Source organism: Vidua chalybeata, chromosome 3 (assembly GCF_026979565.1).
Source record: "Vidua chalybeata isolate OUT-0048 chromosome 3, bVidCha1 merged haplotype, whole genome shotgun sequence".
Taxonomy (NCBI): Eukaryota; Metazoa; Chordata; class Aves; order Passeriformes; family Viduidae; genus Vidua; species Vidua chalybeata.
The window spans coordinates 108,303,807-108,331,519 of NC_071532.1; the positions used below are offsets into that span (position 1 = coordinate 108,303,807).

A 27,713-nucleotide genomic window follows, 5' to 3' on the forward strand; every position below is an offset into this window, starting at 1 on the left:
TTATATAAAATTTTAGGAGAATAGAAGAGATCAACAGCTGTTGAGGCCTTGGATGAGCTGAGATGAGCAGGGACAGTCAGTGTACAGATGCAGTGTTCAGGGTCTTTGCCTACTTCTACTGATGTCACTTACTAACAAATCAAGAAGTTAAGAAATTTAAGAGTAATCATTAGATTGGTATTGCTCAATATGGTGAACTCTGGTAAATCAATATTCTGAATATGATTTTGAGGAGCATAATTACTTTCCCAGCTCCAGAAGCCAAATGTAAAGTTGATGTTCAGGGTTTCATTGTTTCTTTAACTTCGTTGTATGGTATAAATAGAATATTAGATGAAAATATGTGTAAAGTCTGTCCTGCACAAAAAGACCCATCTTGCCTAGTATTCTGATTCTGACAGAAACTAGTACATTAAATGAAAAGAATCAGAAGTTTATTAATGGTAAAACACAAAAGCAAACAAATATGACAAACATTTTTTTCTAAAGCTGAGGTAATGACACCAGATCATCTTTTGTGTCACGAAAGATAAATGGGCACTTCAAGCATGTGATTCTTCATGTCCTAACATAGTTATTTAAAATTCTGGCCATGCATTTAAAAACTGGACTTCTTAAGTGAAGTGAGAGACATTTCACCTGTGTGGCTTCAGGCACTAGCTGTATTTCTGTTACAGATATGTAGTTTCCATTGATTCTGAGAGGAAAAAAAAAAAAAAAAAAAAGCAAGCAACCTGTAAACTTTAAGTTGAGAAAGACACAAACTGATTTATGGGTATCTGTGGGGGAAAAAAGAGTAGTGTAAAACTCTGCATGGTCTTGAAGTGTAACTCATAAACCTTAAAGGTCATCTCAAAGTGGTTAACAGAGCAAATTCATTGTAATTTTTAGATCACCTTATCTGATTTCAAGCAAACCTGATAGTTTCAGAATAACATTTTTTAGGAAGATTGGCTTGTTAACAGTGTTACGAAGTTACAAGGAAATGTGGTCACAGCTGCTTCTGGTTTCTTAGCTAATCCACCTGATTGGAAACAACAGGTTTTTGATATTTTTCCATTTCTTACACTGACACCTAGTGTTCAGAGGTCCTGAGTTTCTAATACTGCACTTGGTTATTAATAGACAACTGTTGATAACGAAGTTCTCCACCTTTTTCAACATCTTCCAGTTCTGTTCTTCTGCAAAAGGAAACAGTAGCTGAAGGCAAAGGTGTTCCCATCATTCAAAACAATTTTATTTTGGAAATACAAATAGTGAACAAGTACTGCAAAACTTGGCAGAAGCTATTTTACTTCTTGAAGTGCTGCAAAATCTGTTTTCTTAAAATTCAAGTGCTTTAGTTTTGGCAAATGCAGCCCTTTTGTGTCTGTAAGTGTCACTGGCCAAGAAAAACAGTGATAAAAGCAGAAACCCTTAGATCAGTATTTATTTAATTGTGGGAGATGTCGATGCTTTTTATTTCTGTGTTCTTTTATCTTCAAGCCACGAGTTCTACCTGATAGGAGTGTTGATGGCTGCACAGTCCTTGAGTAGACAGAAAATAACTTACACACAAAAACTTGCACAAACAGTCTTTTATCTCAGACTTGCAAATAAACGGAGTAAGACAAGTATGGGCTGTAACCCATTCCTGACAAAGATGACAACTGAGAGTAAAATTAACTTTCTGCTTTACCTGTGATTTTGCTGTATATTAGCAGAAGAACTTTCCATTGCTTAAGATATTAAGAATTTTGTATGACTGTATCCAAAAGTATCAATGATTTTTTTTTTACTCATGTGTTCCATAGAAAAATGAAACCTATACAGGCACAGAAAATGTGTATTAAACTTCACTTTAATTTGAGGATTCTTCCCTTTTTGGTTTTAAGACTTTTCTGGCAAATGCACCAAAAAGTCACCTTTTCAGTGCTTCACCATTCTCACAGTAAAGAATTTATTTCCAGTACCTAATCTAAACCCACCACTGTCCATTTAAAGCCATTCCCTCTTGTCCTATCACTATGTGTCCAGACTGCCCATTTTGTTATATCTTGGGTAAAGGCATTTTACCTCTGTGTGGGTACATGGCATAGGAGGTACTTCAGTAAATTATTGGTTATCAGTAGTTGTTATTCCTGTGAATCAGATATTCCTGTGAATCCTGTGCTTACTGGAGAAAAAAAAATCAGTGACAATAGAGAGAAATGTTACGTGTAGGATACCATTTATTTGGCTTCTTTCAGGCATTTAAATGTCAGGGTGCTGAGACCCTGGCACAGGTTTCCCAGAGAAGCTGTGGCTGCCCCATCCCTGGAAGTGTCCAAGGCCAGGTAGGACAGGGCTTGGAGCAACCTGGGGTAGTGGAAGGTGTCCCTGCCCATGGCAAGGAGTTGGAACTGAGTGATCTTTAAGGCTCCTTCCAGCCCAGACCAATTATTGTTTCTGTGATTTATTTTCTGGGTGAGGTGAATTTGGGCCCAGAAGGGTGATTTTTGTCTAGTGACTATAAATTATACCTTGGATGACCAGCTCAGATGTAGATTTCTATGTTTAGTCAGAACTTCCAACTGAGAGAGAATTCCCCCATGGCAGAAGCCTTAAAGCAATGCAAGAGGAAAGCAGGTAAACAGGAATTTCTTTGATGGTCGAAGGGGGTGTTAAAAATGTTAAAAGCTGTAGAAAAATCAGAGAAAATAAAGGCATACTGCAGGCCCAGGTTTCTGGCTAGGAAGAGGCACACAGTGCCTTCACACAGTCAACAGTTTTAAGGGATGGGATTTATGAGAAGTCACCTTGGAGCTGATCCAAGACAAGAGTTAGAAGTCTGTGCATTAGCTGAAAACTTTGGGATCTATGTTTTTTAATAGATGAAGAGAAAGAAATTGGAAAAGATTTGGAGAGACGGGCTGGCTTGAGATACTTTTTCTTTAAAAGAGAGGATAGACTGAGGACATCTGTATACAGTGAGGGAAAGTACTAGAGAGCAAAGAAAAATTGAGAACTCAGTGGGCAGGATATGATACAGCTACTGAGGTGGGTCAGAGTTGGGGAAAAGGCCAAAGATTTATGGCAAGAGAAGGTGTTCAGGAACAAAAACTAAGAGCTGCTTTGTGGGGATGCTTATTTTCTCTCTTGTAGCAGAAGAATTATGGAGCTTGAAGTGGAACCCAGGTTGTGAATGAGGAATGCAAAACCTGAGATTTAGCAAAGAGTTTTTTAAAGTAGTGGGATAAAGAAAGATGAAAACAACCTTGTAGTGGAAAGAGTTTGGAAGAGCTTCCCATGAGACTTTCTCAAAATGTTCAGTAGCAAGAGAATGGGAATAATTGAAATAAGAGGCAGAGGGGTTTGAAAGAGAAACTGTGGCTGGTGCGTTGGAGCCTGCAGAAGGTCTGGTCTGGAGAATGAGTTTGGGAAGTAGCTTTACAGGACATTAAGTGCTGATGACAGAGAAGTCATCAAGAAGTAGTAAATGGAGTGAGAGTCAGCAGATGTGTTACTTCCAAATTGAATTTCAGATGAGGCCAGAGAAACTTAAGTGGATAATGATGGAACAGGTGGAATGGGGCTGTTGGTGTCTGTGTGTGAAGGAGAGCACAAGATGAGGAAGAAAGGGAAGGGACAGATTCTACATTTCAGGAAAGAATTCATGGTAACAGGGAAAGTCTTGTGACAAATGCTTCTTCTGTGGACAGTATCATACACATGGAGATGTGAATGCTGGCATCTCTGCACCATCACATACAAGCAAAGATATATCTTATATATAGATCAAAAATGAGTACTTGTATAGTGACACACAGCCTGATGCCAGTATATCAACTTCACTATACTCAGCAGATACTGTTACTAACAACCATTCTCACAATACTCAGCAACTACTTTTTTATCATCTCTAATTCTTGAGTGGGTTTTTACATTGTTTACCATTTTTGTCTTTGATGATCTTATGCCAACATCAGCATTCCAAATTTGGGAAAAAATTGATCATTTTACTGATGAGAAATGAAAGTACAAAGAAGACAAAGTGGATTTTCCCTAAGTCATTAAACAAATTAATGACACAGCTGAAAAAAACTGACTGGTTGTAGCAAGAGGGAAGCTGTGCAAAGCCATTTTATATTGACGGTCCATGTCTCAGCCAATTGGATTTTTATTTGACAGTCCAAAGGTGTAATAACTTTTATTGTAAGAGGAAGAAAAATACATCAAGGCTAATATATAATGGAGGACTTACTAGGGATATGCATAAATGCATATCCTTTTCCTTGTATATAGAAGCTTAATTGTGTCTCTTTTAATTTTGCTGTTTGATTCAACAGGGTTGTCAGGTAATTGTCCTATTGAAAGTACAGAGGAGGATAAAATTTCAAATTCCTTTTTTAATCTCTTTTGGCTGTTAAAAGAAAAGATTTATTGGTATCAAATTTTATTACATTCTTAGAATTTAGGGATTGATTGGCTGCTAGTTTAGCTTACTTGTCTCTTCCAGTTAGAAACCCAAACACAACAGAAGAAAGACATTGCATTGAAGCTGACGTGCAACAAGTGAGTGAAAGTTCACTTGGCTTTTCCTCTCAGCACCAGGTGCAAAAGTTGGCTAAAAGTGCTGTGGCAGGCAGTTATTTGAAAGCAGTTTCTGGTTTAGTGTTTTATCAAGCCCAGGAGTGAAATATTCTGCAACTACTGCAGTTTCACAAAGCAGCTTTTTAAGGTAGAACTCTGAATTGTTTCATTAATTAAAATGGCCCGGTACAAACATTAATCACACAGTAACCCTTAATGGGAGGGGTTTGGGGATTTATGGAGGGCTATGGATGATATTTTAAAAGCATGGATCGTTTCTTTGTTTAATATACAATACACTTGCAGTCTCTAACTATACCAGAGGTTCTTGACATCTTAAGGAATATTTGTGATTTTCTACATCCCCTCTTAAAAATGCTGGGAGAGGTGTATTCAATTCTGGTGTAACAATTCAACAGTGTCCCAGTTAAATTGTTGTGACTTGACTAAATAGGATAGTTTTTTTCTTGAAAAGCTTCCCCATTGCCACCTTATATATGCTTTAAAATACTAGTTCTCTAAACTGCAGCTTTCTCAGAGTGGAAGGTGGAGGCTCAACGATGACATAAGCTCCAGAAGTGTAAAATTCAAGTGGTTTGCATGTGGGATTGCCAAATAACATGGATTCATTTATTTTCATTTTATTACACCGATACTCCTCCCCAGATGTCTTGGATTTCTGTGGTACCCTCCTTGCTTTAGCTTCTTGCTCCTTGTAACTAACCATTTTTATTAGTCATCCTACTAATACACAGCATTTTTACTCAGCACCTGTTTTCTTCAAAGCTCTTTGCAATAATAACTGGTTAATCCTCACATTGGTTCTGGATTTCGCTGTCATTCCTGTTCACAGGTGAAAAGTGATCTCGATGACATCCCAAAAATTGTGTAATGGCTCTGACACATCTGTTAGGACTTTGCCTGTTCTGTGTCCCCACTACCAAGGTTGATTCTTAGCCTCTCCACACACTGAGTTTGTGGCATGCCAGTTATAAATTGAGCATTTCCTTTTGGTTAATGACACATTTTTTTACCCTGATTGCTCTGGAATTTCCATCCTGAACTATGTGGAAGAACTATGCTGGAAGGAGCCTCAAGAGGTCATCTGAGCCATATTTCTGATCTCAAACTAATTTTGGCCTTTGTTCAGTAAAGCTCTTAAATATATACATATAAATGGGTGTATATCCATACAATTATTTATTAAATTAAACCCCATTTTTTGACAAATTATGGGTAACTGCCTAATCAAAGTTTGATGTAAACTACCAGAAGTTGCTTTAAAATACTTGCACAGAATATCATGATTGATAGTGCTGTATGAGGTAAAACAAAGAGATTTATGCTGGAAGGGGCAGTTATTGTTAAATCTGGTGCTGTGCCTTCTGAAAGTATTGCTTGCTTTTTTTTTATTTTCCTTTTTTCCTTTCTTCTATTTTTTTTTCCTATTTTTTGTGGACCTGTAGCAAGAAATCCATTCACTGCCCAAGTAAGGTGGTGATTTTGCTGCTATAATAAACCCTCAGCTAGTTTGACTATTCTTGGCCTGTCCATCTGAGAGCTACAACTTTATGGAAACAAAATGAAATAAAGTGTTCTCTAATATGTCACAAATCATAGTTAAAACTGGAAATCCAGTCTGACACTGTGGTCTTGATTTGTATAGTTTGCGTACCCCTTTTTGTTTCTGCAAGGCAGTGTATGTATTTGAAAGCTGGAGATCCAGCCAGGATTTTCAGTCTTAACTGTGAATTTCCTTCCTTTAACAGGTTTAAAGCAAGCCTTTCAGATTGCTCCGGTATAGCTTTTAGGACTTGAATTTCCTTTGTGTTCATTTTGGGCCTTTTTCAGTATTTATCCATACATTTAAAACTCCTTCAAATCTGTGAGTATGGGAGTAGTTACAATAGGAGGTGGTGGCATTTCTATTATATTCCTGTTAGACTTGATTCAAATGCTGCCTGATTTTCAGCCCAAGTACTAAATTTCAGATGCTTGCTCAAGTTTTACAGGGTTCGTGTCCAGCTCAGAGGTCTCTGTAATTACTGTGTTTGGCTGGAAAATAAAAATTCTGTTCCTTTAAAAATTTGGAGGTTTCAACATTTGCTTTATTTTTTTGTCAGAACAAAACTAAAAGCTAATTTTTTTAAAGTGTAAAAATCTGCTGAGATGAAGAGGAATCTTGTCTAGCTGGTAGTCCTGTGTATAGGACAACAGCCCTGGAGAGGAGAGACCAATATTCAAGTTTCTACTTGCTGGAAGAATGTAAAGTTGAACCTGAGTGCCCCGCGTACCGAGTGTGTGCCATAAGACTGTTGAATACATCTTTTGATGTTATTATTTTTCTATATGATCACTGAAATATTGCTCAGTACTTACTTGCAAAGTTGTTTATTTCAAAGAATATGATTTCCCCAATAGAACAAATATACCTATTTTCAAGGTTCTGTCCAGCACTCATGATTAAAGTATTAATATATTTCACATGTGCAATTAATCCAAAATAATCTTTAATAGTGATTATTTGTGGTTAAAAAACTCAGCTTAATTTTTATAAATCTATTGCTTCAGCTATAGCTGCAGGGTCTCATAAAAGCTTGCCTGTTTTTATTTATTCATTTTTAATGGTAATTAATTCATATTAGTGGTGAACTTCATTATTTACAAAAAGTGATTTTAAATGTTTTGCATGTTTAACTCTGTTACATTATTATAATACAGCACCAAATGTAGCCAGGTGAACAAATTCAACATTAGATATATCCATCTATAGTCTGATTTAGTGATTGATTTTTTTCTTTCCCAGAGATCTCTTCTAACTCAAACCATTCTGTGATTCTGTGAATTTAATTCTGAAGGGAAAAATAAATGTTCTTTGTTAAAAAAAAAAAAAAAAAAAAAAAGAAACACCCAAACTTTAAAGTCAGTGGACTTGTTGCATTAATGCTACACATTTGCATCTTTTGTCACAATTCTCTGCTATATTGTTTCATAGAATCCTAGAACATCCTGAGGTGGAGATTCATGAAGGTCCAACTCCTGGTGGGTTGGTGACATCCATTTAAAAAATTATGTCAATCTTCCCTGTTAGAATAAAGTCAGTATTGTAAACTTTATTCTCTCCTCTATGTTCTTATGAAGAGAATGTACTTTCTTTAATTTCAGAAACAAATACTGTCTTCTTCCAAATTCCAAATGCCGTTGCTAAACTTCCCATCTATTTTGATATCTGCAAAAATGCCCATACCAGTTGAATTTTTGAGACTGTTACTGTCCACATTGCATGTTTTGTTTGTGTGTTTGTCATTTGCAGTCTCTTAGCTTGGTGTAACAATGTCCTTTTTTTGGTGACTGTATGGTGGCAAACACTGCAGTTTCATGACTCACCAGTGTCAGTAGAATATTCCTGTATGCTATAAATAACAAAAAAATGGAATAGATATATAGCAAAAATGAATAATTAAGTGAAAAAGGAACTGACTGTATAATTTAATGTCTCTGAGGATAATAGAATTTCAAGTTAAGGACTTCAAATGACTCTGTGCCCTCGTTGGGATGTTTTGGCATAACTATGGTCCAGTAAAACTAAGCTGTCAAAGCTGCTTCAGACTCTGTCTTGCAGGACTGTGTGTGTTTGAATAAGCAGTTCAGGATCATGGAAGTGAAAGGTTTACACCTCACCATTACCAATTTTGTCTGTAAAACATGTGTTCTTGCAGTTGTGAAGTGTGCAAACACCTGTTTTGGGGAGCAGGATTTTGTTCATAGATCTAATTAGTTATTTTGCTTTTTCCTGCAACTAGAGGTCCTTCAGCCATAGACACAAGTGATGGGTAAGAGTTACATCTGATTGGATTTCCATCTCAAGTCATTCCCCATGACATAATTTTGGGGGTGTTTTTAGGAGATGGTGGGGTTTTTTATGAGCCGTTAGGCCCTCCAGCAGTTAATTTAACAAAGACTTAATGTTATACAGAAGTTGTAGCTCTGGTGGATTTCTGGAGGATGGTTAAGGCAGAGTTTACATTTCATATTCTGAGGGAAATGTAGTGCCGTTCCGCCGCCGTATGCCGTGCGTTTCATTAGTGCTGGAGACAGCAGGAGGCTATTTTGTGGAAATGTTTCTGTCACTGTCAGTAGAAACATGCCTGTCTGGTTGAAATATAGCCTGTGTCTTGCCAGTTCCCTGCTTCTAAGCAATTGCAGTAGGAGGATGTTAATCTTAACCTGTCACAAGCCATTTAAAATCCAAATTTTTATAAAACTTCCAAATGTTTTAGCAATACAAGTATGAGAGACAGGGCTGTGTTCATACGCAAGAGTTGCTGCCCTTCTCAGGGGCAGGAAACACTTTAATTAGTGTTTATTAGTGCTTAGTAGTTAGATGTGCTGGAACTCCCAGCCAGGCTCTGCCAAGGGATGTGGTCCCTCTAAGGTAGGCAGGAGTCAGCTCAGAAGCACTGGATTGTGGATCTCATTTCTGTTTTGCTGACTGTAGACCAGGAATTTCATGCACTCAAGGAAGGGATCTATAGCATATTTGTTGTAGATATCCACATCTTTCTGCAGCCACCCTGAACACAGCTGCTTTTACAGTGATGCCAGGATAATTTCTGGGAAGATCTAATTGCCTGGTGGAAAATATAGTTTCTTATGTCCTTGGTTCTTCTTTGAAAATGTATTTGTGTCAGAGGATTTTCCTGTTCCCATGTGTTTTTTTTTTTTTGTTTTGTTTTTTTTTTTTTTTTTGTTTTTTTTTTTTTTTTTTTGTTTTGTTTTGTTTTTTTTTTTGTTTTTTGTTTTTGATTTTTTTTTTTTTTTTTGCAAGCCTGGCCTGATGGTTTCTGCAAGCCTGGCCTGATAGTTATACTTGTGTTTGGTGAATGGGCAGTTGAAAAAAAATATTTGGAATTAGATACTTTATGTCCTGGTTGAGAAGAGAGGGTCTGCATTTATGTGCCTCAATTCCCTCCATGTTCTACTTGAGAGCCCCTGAGATGTTTATGGGTGTGGGCCAAGTCCTTACGCTGGACAAATTATGGTCCCTGCCTGAGCTGTGTCTCTGGAGGGCTAAAGGGAGATTTTGTTTCCTTCCTTTGCTCAGATCACCAGAGAAAAGGGGTACAGGGTGCACTCCTGCAAGCATCCCTGGAGTTCTCTGGGAATTTCAGGGCTTTTCCCTTTCTAAGTCAGCAGTACCTGGATGAGGCATTGAGCTGATGATGTTCAGCAGATGCATTGAGTGGTCTAACACAAAAATTATCACTTCACTGTGATGCCTCAGCTGGAGACCTCCTCTCTCAGTCACTGCTGTTAACTCATGAGAGAAGAATGAATTTAAGGAGCTGGGATATTTTGCTCTTCCCTGCCAACCAGCATTCAGGCAAGGGAAGCTCATTCCTTGTTGCCAAGAAAGACATGCTTCCAGCATTCATTGCAGGAGTGTTTTCCTGATGAAATTGGTGTATCCAGAAAAAATTCAGTATAGGATAGGACTGCAAGAATATTCTAGAGACCCAACAGCTGGGAAGTTGTACAATTTAACCAAAGGAAGAAGTTAAGAATTAAGATGCTATCACTACTGTACTTAGTATTTGCTAGAGCCCAGCAATCAACATAAAGCTGTCTGAACCCAAGACATTTTTATGCTGTATGGTTTGGGAGTTTTCCACAAGAAGTACTGCAGGCAAGCTGGAAAAGATGTGTCGTGGCACTGAATCCGAAATGACATTAGAAATGCTTTGCCAAGATGCTTTTTCTTCACAGCATATCCCTTATGTTATTCCTTATTCCTTGCTTTAGTGAGCAGGATGTTCAGGGAGAACATCCCATCTGGATAGCATTACCTGTAGGATGTGCAGCTTGTATGTATCTTCTGGAGGTTAGCTCTAATGTTAAACAAAGGAAGCTGATTAGAAACATCTGTAAAACATTTCCATAGTTCAGATTTTATACAGTGGGTATTGAATTACCTTGCACATGACTGCATGTCTGAACTAAAAATAATAAGGTAAATCTTTTCCTTTTATTAAAATTAGTATAATATTAATTTTATAGTTAAACTACATTTAACTGTTTCCCTCCTTGGCACTAGAATTTAATGCTGCTGACATCACTATGTATTTTTCATGCCACTGAGAAATAATTGTTCGTTTATTGATGCAGTATGATACAATAAGTACATTTTAGGTGCAGTCAAAATATAAACATTAGATTGAAATACATTTTTTTATGTAAAAGTGTGGCATTTATTGAATGCTAAAGGAGAGACTTGCCAGCTAAGTGTGTAATGTTTCTGATCATGAAATATATTATGTGAAATAGTTATATAGAATATATAAAATGATTGTGGTACTGCCCACTTAGGTATTATGTTGATTTATGAATTTTGTTAGAGTCCCTAGTAAATACCAAAATTGCTGATTCTAGGTCAGTATTTATTAGGTTGGTAAATTTTATGGAGAGGAAGGATTTGTGCATCCCAGAACTGACAGAGAAAGGTGTTATTTATGCAGTTAGAGTGAGAATGCAATTGTAATTCCAGAGCTGAGCTGAAAAAGCTTATCTAGTTTCTTCATATTCTAAATTACTTTCTGAAATAGCTTATAAAGCCATGCATATTACAATAGTAAATATTTTTTTAAGATCTAAGAGTCTAATGCTGAAGATTTACTGTTCAATATCATAAGCAGAAAATTCTTACCTTTCCACAGTTCCCTGCAACAGCCTGACTCCAAGGCACGTATCAAAACAGAGAGAGGCAAACATTATTCTCTGGGAAAATATTTTGAAATTCAGCAAGTGTTTTGAAAACTATTATCATTATTGTTTATTGTAAGTATTCTAAGATTGTGAAAATGAAGTGTTGCTCATAAATACCATGCAGGCTGAATGGCCAAGGGCAGTTCTCATCTCTAACACACAGACTCCTACCCAAAGCAGTTTCATCCAGTATGAGTACTTGCTTTTATAATGTTTTTACCCAAGATCATAAAAACTGCTAGTGGAACAAACACTATGGTATGTATATGCAGTTATTTTTATTCAAGGAGACTGGATCAGCAGAAAAACATCTTTTAGAGCAACATAACATGAACAGTTTCCATTTCATCAATTAGTGCCCTTATTCATCCTGAGAGGTGTCTGTATCTTATCTGTGTGCTGAAAAGGCGATGAGGTGTTTTATCTTTTGAAAAATAAAAAGACGTGTTGTGCCATGGTAGTGAAATTGGCAGAGTTTATCTCACTATCCCACTTGGGAATGTATGTTTCAGCCCTGATAGTGTGGCTTATTAAATAACTGAGAACAAATAATGCTCTATTTTAAATGTATCTTAAGAAAAAATGTCTTGTGATCATTTCTTTTGCTCACTGAAAGCTTAATGTTTTTGCCTGTGCTATTGAATGAAGTTTGGAGTTGACTGATCTCGTAGCCTGAGAGGAAGCGAGGCTGCAGCTGCACATCCCTGGGTCCTGCCTGTCCTGTTCTGTGATGCTGTGATTAAGCACTAGATCCCTCCATCAGCTTGGTTTACCTGGTCTCATAATTTTGGAATGTACTAACAGGAGTGTAAGCAGATACTTATTTTTTAAAAATACAGTTGTCAAAGTTGTGATCAGATTGTTATTGCATCTTGGGATTGAAAGTGTCTCACATTCCTGTCCCGTGAAGGCTTCAAAGGAAGGATTTTGGGGGTAGATGAGGAAAAGCAATTTTTAGAGTGTTTGGAAGTGTATCAGTTCACCAAGTGTGTGTCTCTGCTGTGTAAATGATATTCCTCATCACATGCTGTACTGGGTGATTACTTCAATCGGCGTTTTTATGGCCAAAACCAGCAGCCTGGGGTTCCTGTGTCTTTATCACCAACTGTACTCTGTGAAGTACAAAGCTGCAAAGTTTACTTGACAGTTTGAAGCCAGAGTAATTTCCTTGTCTGAGACCTTAATGCAGCTCCTTGCAGTCCATCATCACTGCTTGAACAGGAGGGATGTGCTTTAAAGCAGGGATCGGAATCGTTTGCCAGACGGGGCTCCAAACCAAACTCGAGATGAAGAATTGCTGTTGCTGGGTTTGCTTACTTTGAAATTGCAATGCATTGGGGATACTGGAGGAACTGTTTAAGAATGTTGGAACACCTGCATGTGGCACAGCACCTTTATTTTAACAACCCTATAGGTGCTCGTGCAGCAAATTATCACCCCAATACATTCCCTTCATTTTGAGTTGAGTCTTTGCCAAAAAAAAGACTCAGCTGATAGAAAGCTGGCTGAGGCACAATTGATTTTGGATTAGAACTCTGAATTTAACAGCACGGGTCAATGGATGATTTTTTTTTTTTCTTGAAAGATGCCATGGTTGCAAACCTGTTAAAACTGAATTAATTTTAGTTCAGATTTTGTTTATCAGATCTTTTTGAACTGGACTGGGCTGTGTCCATGATGATTTGAAAATTTCTCTACTTATTGTCAGGCTGAAAATAACATTTAAATATTAATGTCCTTTTTCCTGTACATGACTTTCATATTATGCTTTAGCTGTGGAGGAGTTGCCTTATTTCTTCATTTACAGGGCATTTTTATCTCTCTGTTTCTGAACTGTATAGCAGCCATATCACATAAATCCAACTGGATAGTCTGGAGTCATTGCTCTATCTGTTTTTCAAAGATAGCATCGCTTACAAATCATGAGTGCTAATTAAAATGAATAATGCTTTTAATTAAAAATAAAATCTGTGCAGGCCCCAGTACAGGAAAGATATTATACATATGCCATACTTCATCCTCACTGTCAGGTTTTTTTTTTTTTTTTCACTTTTTTTTCCTCTGTCATGAAATTCCCCATTATGTTCACCCTCCTTGCCATTGTCCCTGTTCATTATTTCTGGATTGACTGACAGCCTGGTCTCTTAAGATGCTTGACTAAGTGTTGGCTGATGAAAAAACTGGTTTTGTCTCAAAAGGCTGCATTAAAATTCTCAGATTTTAAATTTTTAAGGCAGGATTTTTTGCTTTATTTTTCCTTGGAAGTTCTATATCTTTGGAACAATTGAATTCTTATAAAAGAACCACCAGCAAAACTATTTGAGCTATAATGGAGGGTGGAGGCAACTTGCCTGCCTATTGAAGTGCATCTTTCATCATCAGAACAATAGCTGGTTCTTTTCCCTTGTCAACTGACCATCTTTTTCCTTCTATTAATTAGCTGAAGTCTTGAACAATTCATCCTTGGCCTTCCACTGCCTGTTCTGATAATCCCTCAGGATACTCGGGATAGGATGACAAATCACAAGAAAATACGTTCTGATTTTTGTTGCTCTGCTGATAGGAAGGTGCTGTGTCTCCTATGTGTGGAGACAGAACCAATTTCCTGAGGTTTGCACTGGGTTTTGTGATGTATTGATTGTGTGAGCGCACGAGTTACCCAGTGCCTCTGGGCTGCATTTTGCTGTCTTTGGAGAGGAATATTTCTATGTCTTTAAAACCATAAATAAGATCTAGATAAGTGCTAATTGGAAAGCATCTGTGTAGGAGGAGACACCTAACAGGTTTCTCCCACCAGTCTTGTCACTCTCGTGGCTGCTCAGGGGCAGAAGGGGAGGCATTGAGAACATAAGAGAAAAACCTCATTCCCTTTTCATTTCATATGGTCAGTGCTACACAGAGCTGCCAGGGAGAGCTTTTAGAAGAAAAAATTGTAGGGGAAATTCTGTTCAATTTCCAGCCCTCTGGCTGCTGCAGATGGAAACTTTGTAGATTTTGTTTCTGAATTCCAAACAATTATCCATTGGCATGTGCAAATACAATTTTTTTCATAAGTCCAATCAACCACATCTGGTGCCTGATTTTTCTCAGGTATTGCAAAACCCTTTTAATGAGTGCAACATTTTATTCATCAGAATAAAGATGTTTATAATTCTTCAAAAATGAATACAAAGGTTTTAAATATTTACCTTTTTTTTTTCCACTTAAACAATACTAGTAAAGGACTAAGCTATTTCTGCTGCCCTTTATCTCAAGTGTTTTAAAGGAATCAAAATTATAGAAAGGAAATCAGACCTATGCTTAACTTCAGACATCCCTACCTCCATAGCCTGTAATTTTAACAGATGACAGATGATCCTTTTTGGGATGTCAGTTCAATGATTCATCATTCACATCTCTGCAACTGGAGGTGGTAAAGATCTTGAGAAAATAAAATTGAAGGTGGCAGTTATTTCTGAGAACCCAAGGAAGGTTTTGAGAACTTTCCAACCCATGCTGGTTAATGGGGGGATTTGGGACATGTGCCTATGGGTGTCATTTATTTCTGAGTACCAGATTTGCTGAATGTGCATTTGATGACTCTTAGTGGGGAAAGATGAAGCAGAAAAAACTTAAGATGTGACTGAATGTGGGTGCATTGCTTATGTATGGCATTGTCTTAGCACTGAAGGCTTATGGCCGGATTTATGAATCTTATCAGGCAAAATATTGCATTGCCTGTTGCATCTATGTTATCTTGGACTATGGCAATGTTCATTTTTGACTAAACTGACTGTAAGTAAATTACTTATTTTCTGTGAATAACCTAAGAGAAATTAATTAGTCCACTGGCACTCAGTGGCCATTAGGCCTGAAGTTTATATTATAAGGTTTCCAGAGCAATAATTATTATAAAGCTTGAAAAGAGATCCTTCCTGTATTTGAATGACACTAAAATATTTTGAAGATTTCTTTGAAATACAGAAAAAAACTTCCTCTGCATCAGGGTTCAATTCTCTGTGTAGCTGCCTGGAGTACACAGGAGGTTGATACTTCAGTTCCTCCCCAGTTCAGGCAACAAAATTTAACTCAAGGTTTCTCTCTTCTAGATGAGAGTCATAAAAGCCTCATTCTTCTTTGTTGTTTATTTTTTGTTTATTTTTTTTAACCTGTGTGAATAGTTTCACTTTTTTTGTGAAGAATTATATAAATGTCTATTAGGCAATCATGTATGATATGCTTTAAAAAATAAAAAAAAAAGTTTTTTCTGGAAAAAAAAATTAAGAAGTTCCTGATACAAACATGTGTCCTTCAAGGAGAGAGTGAGAAAGATTGCCAGTGCTCCATGGTCAGGCTTTGGCATTTGGCAGTGATGGCTGCTATCAATCTCTGATATGTATTTCCTCTAAAAGGGTTTTAGAGCATGAGTATTTTCAAAACAAAATGCATTTATGTCAGAAAATTGGTAGCAAATTCAACTTAACATTACATGTGGCCTTTCTGCTTCCATGTGGCACTTGTGCATCCTCATGGCAAAGCTCTTGATTGTCGCAATTTTCCAGAACATCATGAGCCCAGCTGGGAACAGGCACTGGTGTGATACATGTGCTTATCCATGGTGTTTCCATTCTTTATAAATTCATCAAAGCCTTGCATTTGGCTTTGCATTCCTTCTTACTGACATGCCCTGGAGAGAGATCTCTATTTGTAGACAATTCTGAATTGAAGGTCACAGAAGTGAAGAATATCCTGAGTTGGAAGGGACCCACAAGGATTGAGCCCAGCTCCTGGCCCTGGACAGGACAACTGGAACAATCCCACCATGTGCCTGAGAGCGATGTCCAAACAATTCTTGAGCTCTGCCAGTGTTGGTCCTGTGATCACTTCCCTGGGGGACCTGTTCCAGTGTCTGACCACCCTCTGTGTGAAGAACCTTTTCCTTATAGCCAACCTAAACTTCCCCTGACTCAGATCCAGCTGTTTCTTCAAATCCTGTCTCTGGTCACCACATCCTCTTCCCCTTGTGAGGATGTTAAAGACCCTAGTGAAGTCTGTCCTGAGTCTCCTCTTTTCCAGACTGAACAAACCAAATCACCTCAGCTGCCCTTCATGAGGCTTCCCTTCCAGCCCCTTCACCCTCTCTGTATCCCTCCTTTGCATGCTCTTTAATAGCTCTATGTCTTTCTTATGTTGTGGCACCCAGAACTGCATATAGAACTTGAATTGAGGCCACAAAGAAGACTGAGAAGAGAATTGGTCATGCTGAAGCATTAGGAAAATGTCCACTCCTGAATGGATTGGAGATAGACATGCTTGAACCCACTAGCTGTGTGATTAAAAGAGCTAAGCATTATTTTACTGAAGAAGTACTGCTGTTTCTCTAAAAAAAAAAACAAACAAAAAAAACATTTTCATCTATGCATCTATCTCAGTGATTTATGCATCTTTGTGCCTGGTTGTTTAACACTCAAAATCCTGTGAATGGCATGAGAGTTTTTCCTATTTTCTTGCCTTATTCTTTCCACCAGTGGGCAAGAATAGTATATGTCATATTTCCAGAGTGCCATATTTCACACTTCAATTTAATTTGGCTGATAATGATTTGTTAAACAAATATAAATATGTAGAGCACAGGCTGGGTCTTACACGTAAAGTGTTCAACCACTTCAGCAGTTCCTTTAAAATCCCACTCCAGCCTTATAAAAGCTGCAGGTGCAAAACAGTTTGCCTCTGTACTACTTGAACAGAAGATAAAGGTAATGTGGAACTTTATATTCAGTACAACTCTTTGACAAGTGTAACATTGTAAGAAGGGGAGTGGGTTGGTGGTTTCCATCAGAAATACACATGAATGGGCTTACTCTTAATCTTTTACTGTTAAAGAGAAAGGACAACTGACCAGGGAGTGCATCAAGTCTGTGGCAAATACTACGCATTAGAATGGAAAACATGGCTCTTGCATGTGGAGCAAAGAACTATTTTTGAGGCTCTTTTGATCTCCAGTCCTCTAACTATGAAGGGATTCTTCTCACAGTGGTTACATAATTTTTAAATCTTACTTTAAAGTGAAGGCGTTTTTTTCAGCCCAAAGAGAAACACCATATTCTTCTAATCTTCCTCTCCCTCCACTATGTAATTCAATGTATCTTTCAACAGAATTTTCTTACTTTCTTTGGGCATCCCACAAATTTCTTTTCTTACCCTGTTTCCTTTTCATCAGTGGGCTTTCAAGCCTCATCTGCTTTCAAGGATTCAATATCATCTTAGCACTGGTGTTTTGAATATTTCTCTCTCCATCTCGACTCGTCTGTGTTTACTCAGGACTGCATTTTGGCACATTTCCCTAGAAGTACTTTTTTACCCACTGAAATTCAGGAAGGACTAAACCAAGCTCCTTATCTTTCCTCCCTTAATCTGAGAGTTGCTTAAAGCCCTAATGTTCCCTGAGACCTTCTGCCCATTTTTTTTCTCTGTATCTTCCTTTGTGCCATACCTAAGCAGTGCGGATTTTTAGGGTCACAGAATCATTAAGGCTGGAAGAGCCCTCTAAGATCATTGAGTCCAACTGTTAACCCAGCACTGCCAAGTCCACCACTACACCGCGACCCTCAGCACCACATCCACTTGTTTCTGGATACTTCAGGGAGGCCATTCCAGCATTTCTCTGGGCAGGTTCCCCTTTATATGTTTTGAGTAGGATTTGAACCTTTTGAAGTTCAGGGAGAATATTAGTGTTGTGGTCAAAACCGTGCTTTCAACTTAACAATATTTGACATTTATTCTGCAACTGTTTTCTAACCTCTTGACAAAAACAGGAAAACAGGAAAAAGTAAAATGGTAGAAAAACCCTTTTAAATTTGGATTAATCCTTGCTTATTTCTAACTTCATGGAACATTTATTAGATATTTGTGAAGATGTTTCACTGAAGATTGACTTTTTTCAAAAGTCATTACTTGAGTACATAAATACTACAGGCTTATTCCTTTTGAAGTAAGAAATTTATTTTTGTCTTGTCTAACTTGAAAATGACCAAGTACATTTTTCTCACATATTCAAATCAGAATGTTATTCTTAAGTGAAATGGGGCATAGAACATGGCAGAAGAAAGGCTAATTACAGATAAACAACAGTGAGAAAGGAATTTATAGTAAAATTTTCTTTTAAAAACTTAGCAGTAAGTTTTGAAAAGTAAAGAGTTTTAGAATGTTAAAAAACCCCAACTTGATAGGACATTCAAATTCAGCTATCACAAATCCAGTCACACATAGGTGGTTTTTTCTTTTTTTTTTCCTTTAAAAAGCAGGAGTAAGATTATATTGAATAGAGGTTGTGTTTTACTAGCCAGCATTGGTGTCACTGGAAGAGATGTGTGGAGGAAATACTAAAAAAATTTGAGAATATTGTAAAACACAGATGAACTTGAGAAAATTAGGATCTCTGCTTTGTGGAAACTTTTTGTTGGAAACCTGAAGAGCAAGAGATGCAACTTAGGCTTGGTAATTTGTGCTGTGCTTGTCTGTTCCTGAGCCCAGGGAGCCACTGATGCTCATGTGCAGCTGTGGACAGGGCATTTTGTGAGGTTGAGATCCAGTGGTGATGTAAATTAGAACTTTAGATCAGGTTTGGATTGTGGTCCCAGTGATGGAAGGGAAGTGCACCACTCAGTTTTCCCCAACCCTGCTCAGTGCTGAAACAGCCACTGATGTGGGAGGTGGGAACATGGGTAGGAAAGAAAAGAGGATACATTAAAATATTTTGATGGGGGAGTACTGTGACTCCCTATTCTCTCATGGAAATGATCACTGTTTATATTATTTTCCATGACAGAAAGCTAAGCTGTGACACATTATTATTCTGGATCAGATGGGTGGCAAGAATGGCACACTTGAAATTACAACATGTAATTATAAAGTAGGTGTTCCAGCACACTGCTGGCTACACCATTATTACAAAAAGTGACTTGTACTGAAGCATTACTTTTCAGAAATAACACCTCTGTAAAATATTGGGGCAGAAAATAAATAGAAAATGGAGTGCCAGGACAAGAAATCATTTCAGTCTTCAGCTCTGCTGGGACCAAGGAGATTCAATTTGTACTCTGTAAGAGTGACTTCAAATGTTGTGCTCTTGCTGGTTTGTAGGAAGCTCCTTCTGTTCTAAATATAAAGCCCAAAAATGAAAGTAGTATTTCTACATTTACTTTAATACTTGGCATTCACAGACTGGAAGCAGGAGTACAGGGAAATTTTGAGAATGAACACATTTATTTTCTAGGACTCATGTACACATCATTGTACTGCAGCCAGAAATGCCGTTGTATGCACTCAATGAATGATTTGCTATTAGTAGAACCTACTTATTAATATTTAGGTGTGGAATTTGTCAGTGTCCATCTAAGATAATATTTCTTACATGACCATACGCACTGCTTTAGTCTGCAGATGATAGAATACAACACTATTTCTACCCTTTCTTTATTAACAAAAGCATGTAAATCCACTGAAATTAAACTAGATTTTCAAACTAGAGACTATTTAATCCCATGCTGGGATTACTGCTACAGCATTCAACTTTGTGTTTGGCCAAAAAAAATCTATCAGAAGATCCTTTAGCCTTGCTTTGACTTTGTTTAATAAAGTCTTCCAGAGAATGACTGCAAATTCATTAAGCAATCACATGGGCATCTTAGACCAGTAGCATGATCAATGACACATTTCCTGGAGCCACAGTATGTGAATTCTCCTGGTGATTTTGTTTGCATTGACTGTGGAAGCCTGAACTTCTACAGCTGACTGAAGGCTGAAGAAATGGGAAGCACCCAGATGCATTTTCTGTGCATTGTGAGATGGGAAATCTGCTCAGCAAATTTTATATCTAGTTTCTGACATTAAATGTCATTTAACAGAACATTCAGTGCTCATCAGCTGACATTAGATATCACTGAACTTACCATAGGACAACCAAACGTGGACATCACAGAGTGCTCTATAGAATTATTTGCACAGATTGCCATTGTACTGATTAGATTGCAGATAATGGGAGGGACATATAAAAAATACAGTTTGTCCTTGACACTGACAAGATAAAAGTTATAGCTGTTCCCCACTGGGTCATACTCAAGACAGGGTCAAGTAGTGAAGGATGACCTAGAATCAGTAAAATCTAAAGTGACCGTAGATTAATTGATTTTTGTTTCTGTGCATCAGGTATTAAATTAGAAAAATGGGCATAATGTTCCTTACAAAGTACTCCCAGACTATGAAAAAGGGCTCTGCAATGTATATTTTTTGTGGTGTTTTCTGTTTATTTACAATCTGAAATCTGTCCTAGTGGGGGGAATCTCAGTGTCAGTTCCACTGTCTCTGCTACCAGTTTCACTGCAAGCAACACTACAAAGGAGAAACACTCTTTATGATGCTACTATCTCATGAGACTTATCTCTCATTCATTAGCTGATGCATTACAGTTTATTACATCTGTAAGTTATAAAGGGAAATCCATCTAAAGAGAATGTAAAAAATCCAACAGCCTTAAGTTTATTAACAATAGTAACTCAACCCTAAATCACTGTACATGAATCCATTAAAAAGGCCTTGTGCATTAGGTCTTTAGGCTTTAGCTTACAGGGTTTTAAGAACTAGATGAAATTCTGAAGTTTACTGTGAGGCACGAGCTCAACCACTCTGCATTTTATTGTTGGTTGCAGCATGTGGTGAGGACCCAGCACAGAGATACATCTGTAACAAATAACCATTTTTTTTTTTCTCCTAAGTGAAGCTCAAACACATATTAGCACAGCCTATTTATCTGAATGAACCAAGGCTGTAAATAATTAAGGAGTCTACTCCGGGAATACTTAGACCATCTTGGAAGCTGATTTTCATTCAAGTTGTATCAAAAGAAACCCCAATAACTTTGCTCAACCCATTTTACACACAACTACCATTCTCAGCCTCGATGACGTGCTGTGACTAAGCCTGTTATTTTTATGCATTTACTTGTTCTTACTGAAGGAAGCACCAAATTTCATCCTACCTCTTGTTCAGTGCACAGTGGGATGCCTGGGGTGAAGGAGCAGACCTTTCTTTGGCTCCTTATTAACAGTGCCATTGCAGGCTTTTCCTCCTGGTGAATACTGGGGATATTAACAATTGTAGCAGCAATTCAAAAATGTGAGGTTGCTCTCACCTCCATCTGTGTTGTCTCTTGTAGAGCCCTCAGTCTCCTTCTGCACTTTCACTTTGTTGACACACTATTTTTGATTTTTAATTTTGGTGTAGCAGTAGATAGGGAACTCTATTCCAAATGGAGGAGAGGGTGGCTGTTTTGCTGGAACCTTTAGGAACAGAAGTAATTTTTTCTACTCAAAAACTCTGCAAGGATATACAAAATGCAGTTAGGCCCCTGGAGATATCTGATCCAACGCACTCAAATAAGGACAATCACCAGTACCAGATCTGCTCAGCCATGGCCTTGTCTGGATCATGCTTTGGCAACTCCACCAAGGAATTTTTTCAGAGCTTCTCCTGTTTAACTGTTGCAGAGCTGCTCTGTCCTTCCATGAGAGAGGTTTTCCTAACATCCTCCTCGATCCTTCCAAAATCTCAATTTGTGGCTGTCGTCCCTCATTAAGTCATCTGACATTAACAAGAAGAATTTGGATCTGTCATCTTTTTAATTGCTTTTCAATTATTCATAGGCAGCAGCTTATAATTACTTGATCCCTTCAGCTTCCCCAAACAAAGCTGATTTATTTGAATATTAATGCCAGCAGACATTGTTATGTTTACAGTTCATTCACATCAGAGATATCCAGTGCTAATGACTGGAGTGAATTAAAATCTTTGAGTTTTACTCCATTCAGTACAGTAGAAATAATTTTATCCAATATATCTCTTCCATGAGTTGTGCAGCCTTTGCTCCCATGCTCAAAACCTCAGTTCTTCTCAATGCTCAGTGAAAATGATTCTCCTGTTTTGGAACCATGTTTAGATTTTCCATCTCTATTTCATTCAGCACAGATTATCTTTTTTTATACTGGTTTATGTCTGAAGCCTCCTTTGCTTTGCTTCTTAATTTGACTTGCAAACCTAATTAAGCCTTACTTTTGGCCGTCTTTTATTCCTATACTTCTTGACTTCTAATAGTGTGGCTTTCTTGCATGCTACAGATCCTATTCCTCTTCAAAAAGCCACTGATTGAAAAGTGACTTGTTATGAATATGAGTTTACTTTTCTAGTATTCCAGGTGCAGGTTTTGAGCTGCAAAGTAGTTACTGTGCTGACATTGTTTATGCTACTGTCTCTTAGCTTTATATTAAAATGACTGTTTGTAAAGCTTTATGGAGGTTTGCAGGTTTTTAGTTTAAATGTTTAGTTAGTTTTTGGTTTAAATGTCACTGAGAATTATGATTCTATATGATATAAGACTGGCCCACTTTAAATTAGAAGAGAAATGTATCGGGCACATTTTTTATGGTTTGCATGTCTGCTAAATCACCTCTGCATTTCACAGCTTTAGCTTCTGGGAAATATTTATAGTTTTTGCTCAGGAGTGCATACAAGTTTAGATACAACAAACTCTAAATTTAAGCTCAGTAGAAGTTTGGTTGGTTTGGGGTTGATATATATATATATATACACACACATATATATATTTCTGCATTATTTTGCAGCTGTTTCCTATTGCATGAGAGGTAGATTGTTAACAGTGAAGGAGTGCTGCTAATTGGATGGGGAGGGAGGCAAATGAAGGCAAATACCTGCCCATGTGTGGGGTGTGGTTCTCTGACTCCTTTGGCCTGTTTGTGAAGTGGATGTAGAGCAGATCTCACTGTCATGTGTACATGTAAAATTCACACAGGTAACTTGCCTTTTCCACAGTACAGGAGCCAGCCTTGACAGCAACCCAAAAGGGGAGTGAACTGTATTAATGGACAATTTTGTCTTGATTGTTAAAAAATCTTACCCCCTACTTTCTTGACCTGTTAAATCCCCCTCAATAATTAATGTTCCTTCTAAACTTTTACCCAGCCTTCATCTTTTCTGTGCTACCTCTTGATCAACACTCTACATTTCCCATTGGATCACTCCTTCCTCAGAGAAGATCATTCAGAGAAGCATCATCCACTCTGTCATTGTGAGAACAGAGATTTCTTTCTATCTTTGTGACACCTGTATTGGTTTCACTCACTCTTCACTCTTTTCGGTAAGCATAGTTAACAGTTTGTATCTAATATTTGAGTTCACCTTCTTATAAATGCATGAGATAAATGGAATTCTCCTATTGTTTTTCAGGAATGAAGGTATTTTTCCATTAATTTGTCATGTGTTTTTGTGTTTTCTTGTTTTGTGGGTTTTTTGTTTGTTGCACTTTACCATCTGTAGTCTTCCCTCTATTTCCATAAGCACTGCAGAGAATATCTTTAATAATTAGAGAAGAATATCCTTTTTTCACCCCCTTTAAACTGTGCACTTATGCAGAAACATAAAGATCTCTTTTTGTAGAAACCTGTGTTACAATTTTTCTAGGAGATAAACATCAGAATCCTGGTGGTTGTACTCAGGCTCAGCCTTTACCATGGACAGAATCACAGAATCAAGATGTTACTTTACATCCTTGCTTTTTTGCCCAGAGACCCTCATCTTCTCTTGAAGATTTCAGTGATGTTTTTCTGGAACTTAGACCTGCTGGCACTTTCCTTTGTTCCTCACAAGATATCAAGATGAATGCTGGAAACACTAATTCTCCTCCTCCCCACTGGCATCACTAGCATTATCTTCTGACTCCTCTGACACCAGTAATGGATATCCTGGCTTTGTGCTCAGCCTTCGTAACTTAACACGTGAGCAGTTTCAGTGGAGCTGCACTTAATTACAAGGCTGCACAGTTGGATTCCCAAAGCAGAGTTCTCCTCAGGGTAGGGGAAATTATTTGTCTTCTCTGCTTGGACCTGTTGCCAGTTTTCAGAGGTTTTTACAAAATACCGAGTACTGTCGTCCCTTGACATGAAACTCTGCTTCCTTTATTTTATCAGACTCCTGGCTCAGTCAGCTGGCAGTGGTTTGGATTGACTGGACTGACTGTGTGCCAAAGCCTTTCCAGTTCATACCCAGTTAGAGGATGTACAAGCTTAAATTATCAAGCATTGGTAGGTAAATATTCAAAAATTCATTAAATGTGACCAAATTTCAAGTTCAAGTCTGACAGTGGCTAATAACCTGAATTTTAAGAGAATAATAAGAAATACACACAATGTTCAAGGAGGTTCATGGCCCATTTTCTGTTTTCCTACATTCAACAGGTAAAGTCCAAGTTCTACCCATGAAGAGCAAGTAACCTCCTAAATTTTCCATTGAAGATTAAACTTCTTTAAATAATACAAGAGTCATGGGGTTCTGTAGTACTCTGTGTGATTAAAAGGGCTTTTTTATGACCACTTTGATGGACTGTTAGAAGTTTGGAAGTAGACCATGGACCAAATACTAGGAGGACTCCATGAACGTCTTTGATCTCGAAAATTTTTGCAAAGAGATTTTTCTGTCTTGTTTCCTTTATTTGTCTCAAAACCTCTCTGCATCTTTCTTAAAAACTGTCATGTTTTCCACTCATCCCTTTCATGTCATCCATGCTGCACTCCTGAGAAGTCAGTCCAGTCTCTGAACCAGTCTCTGCTGCCTCCAGGATAACTTTTTTAAAGAAATATCTGTCTCCCATACCACCCTGGGGCTTAGGAGGCGCTTTCTGAACAACTTCAAAGATGTTTTCCATTGTTATTCAAATTATTTGTGAAATGCCCTCATATTTTAGTGTATTCTAACATTGAGAAAAGAGAATGTATCCAGAAAAGGTTATTTCAGAGCATCTCCACCCAAGTCAAAGTGAATTTAAATTATATTGAAGATCACAGCATTTGCACATTCATATCCCAATTGTGGGCTCTTTATCAATTGCCAGGTGAACTATTCCAAGATTTTAGAATTCGGTCTATCTGCTTATTAGACTTTAAAGCCCTCACAAATTTTTATGTCAAGAAGCTACTTAGGAAATAAAATGCTTTAACTATTCCAACAGTTGCATTCAATTTGAAGGATCTAGTAAACATTATGAGGCAGAGCTAAGGGAAATCCCACATGGCTAATAAAGTTTTGGTAGTAATAGGAGATAAATTTTGAAGTTTTCATAATAGATTATCTAAATATCTCCAATGCAAAGCATTAAACAGAGCAGGCCCAGAAGCTGTTGTATAGTTTTTAAACTGACTTCAGAATCTGAATAAATGTAATAATTTTCAAGCTATTGATGTTCTGGCAGAAATGTTACTACTCTTCTCCTGTTTTGTTATCACTATTTCTGTTCAGATTTTCAGAGTACATTTATGTGTTTTTTATGTTAGCAAGGTCTTTCTACCTCTCAGTAGTTTGATTTTAACCATTTTCACATTTTCATTAAAACTGTCTTTTAGTAAGAGGAAGTGTAGTAATTTATCCTTACAGGGATGTTGTGACTCAAACACTCCCTTCCCTTCCTGTTGCTTGATCCAATGTAATTAAATAATAGATTTCATTTCATAACTTTGCAGTAGCAATAAAGAGGAAATTATGTTCTGAAGGCATGTTTATTTTTTTTCCTCAGCCTTTTCATGGCTTAAAAGTGATTCTTTCTCTTCGTGCTAAAGCAATGTAAAACAGCCTTTTCAAACTTATGTCCTTGGGAAATGAATGTTAATTAAAGAATGAACATTAAATAGGAGTTAGGAAATCAGGGCCTTTTTCAGACACAAATATCTGTTGTTCAGATTTTACATTTATGACCCTTCATGGTGCTTTCTTTTCTCTCTCTGAGGAAATCTCCCTCCTTTTTGCTTTCTTTGGTTTTCCCAAGACAAAATCTGTCACATTTGTGCTATTGATGCCTAGAGAGGCTACCTGGAACAGAGGCTAGACAAAGTTAAATAGTAAAGCAGGTATTTATTTAAAGGCTACACCTTGGGCAACACAAGAGCCTGGCTGAGGCTCCACCCAAGATAGATGATGGGTCACGAGTTTTCACACTTTTATAAGTTTTGGTCCATTTGCATATTGGGGTTAATTGTCCGATTACAGCTGCAGGTTAGGAAGTTCCATCCTCCCAGACTGCTTTCCTCAATTCGCTGTTTTTTACACTTCTTGGGCCTGAAGCTGCAGTGGTGTCCTTGGTTCTCAGGCTGGAAAAGGATGGTTTTGTCTAAGTAAACTGTGAAGAGAACTTACTAAGAATTTATATGAAGTTCAGAGTCGCACACCATACAGTACAGAATCTGAAAAATAGAAAAGCTAAAACTTAAGGCATCACTATTACCTGTACAATTTACCGTGTTTGGTTTTTTGTAAGCTCTGAGAATTATAATTCATACCAATGAGTAAGAAATACAACGAAGCAAGACATACTTAGAAAAACTCAGACTTCCTTTCCTAATTTTTACATGAAAACAGGTATGCCTTGGACTTGGGCTATTGTTTTCCCTCTATTTTTTCCTTTCTGTTGGATTAGAAGGTTACCATGGTATTTCCTAGCATGGGCATGATTACATATCTCTCCAGGGCTGTGAAAATTTCTAGAGTTAAGAGAAGATGTTGGTACTTTTGTGTTTTGTATTTTTGATGTTTGTGTTTTTGTTTGAACCTGAATCCTTCTTTTCTCCTTTTGTCTCCATCTCTAAATCTTCAGAGCATTGTCTTGCATATGTTCTGAGATTTGGGTTTTTAAAGTATGTTTTTATCCTTCATTGCACCCCAGAGCAGAGCCTGGGCCCTGCTCTGACCCTCCCTGCACACAGGAACACCCAGGGCTGAGGGCCCCTCTCAGCTCTGTCTCCTCTGGAGGCTGAACAGCCCCAGCTCCCTCAGCCTTTCCTGGGCAGGGAGGTGCTCCAGTCCCTCCATCATCATTGTCACGCTCCACTGGGCCCACTCCAGGAGCTCCATGTCTCTCTTGTCCTGAGGAGCCCAGAACTGGGCACAGCACCCCAAATGTGCCTCCCAGGGCTGAGCAGAGGGGCAGGATCCCCTCCCTGATCTGCTGAGAATGCTCTTCCTGATGCCCCCAGGACACCATTGGCCTTGGCCTCAGGGCACACGATGGCTCATGGACAGTGCGTTGTCCCCCTGGACCCCAGGTCCTTCTGTGCAGAGCTGCTTTCCAGCAGGTCAGTCCCAGCCTGCACCAGTTCCAGGGGTTTTTCCTCCTTCCTGCATCTGCCTTTGTTGAATTTCAGACAGTTCTCCTCTGCCCATCTCTCCAGCCTGTCAAGGTCCCCTATATTCACAGCACTAATGGTTGCCAGCTCTTCATAGCAATACTTTATTACCCTGAGGCTTCCTCTAAAAGCACTTTATCTCTGGGCTTGGAGGGGGTAAATACATGTCTTATTTTCCCTGTG

General features: G+C 38.0%; 1 protein-coding gene across 3 annotated transcripts in view; it reads left to right on the forward strand.

The window, feature by feature from the left end:
- SUPT3H (SPT3 homolog, SAGA and STAGA complex component) overlaps positions 1-27,713 on the forward strand; it is a 254,882-nt gene that overhangs the window by 133,715 nt on the left and 93,454 nt on the right. For all 3 annotated transcript variants that reach the window (XM_053937711.1, XM_053937712.1, XM_053937710.1), the window contains exon 4: positions 24,330-24,443. In XM_053937711.1, coding sequence (XP_053793686.1) covers positions 24,330-24,443 — 114 coding nt within the window. The remainder of the gene's footprint in view (positions 1-24,329; positions 24,444-27,713) is intronic.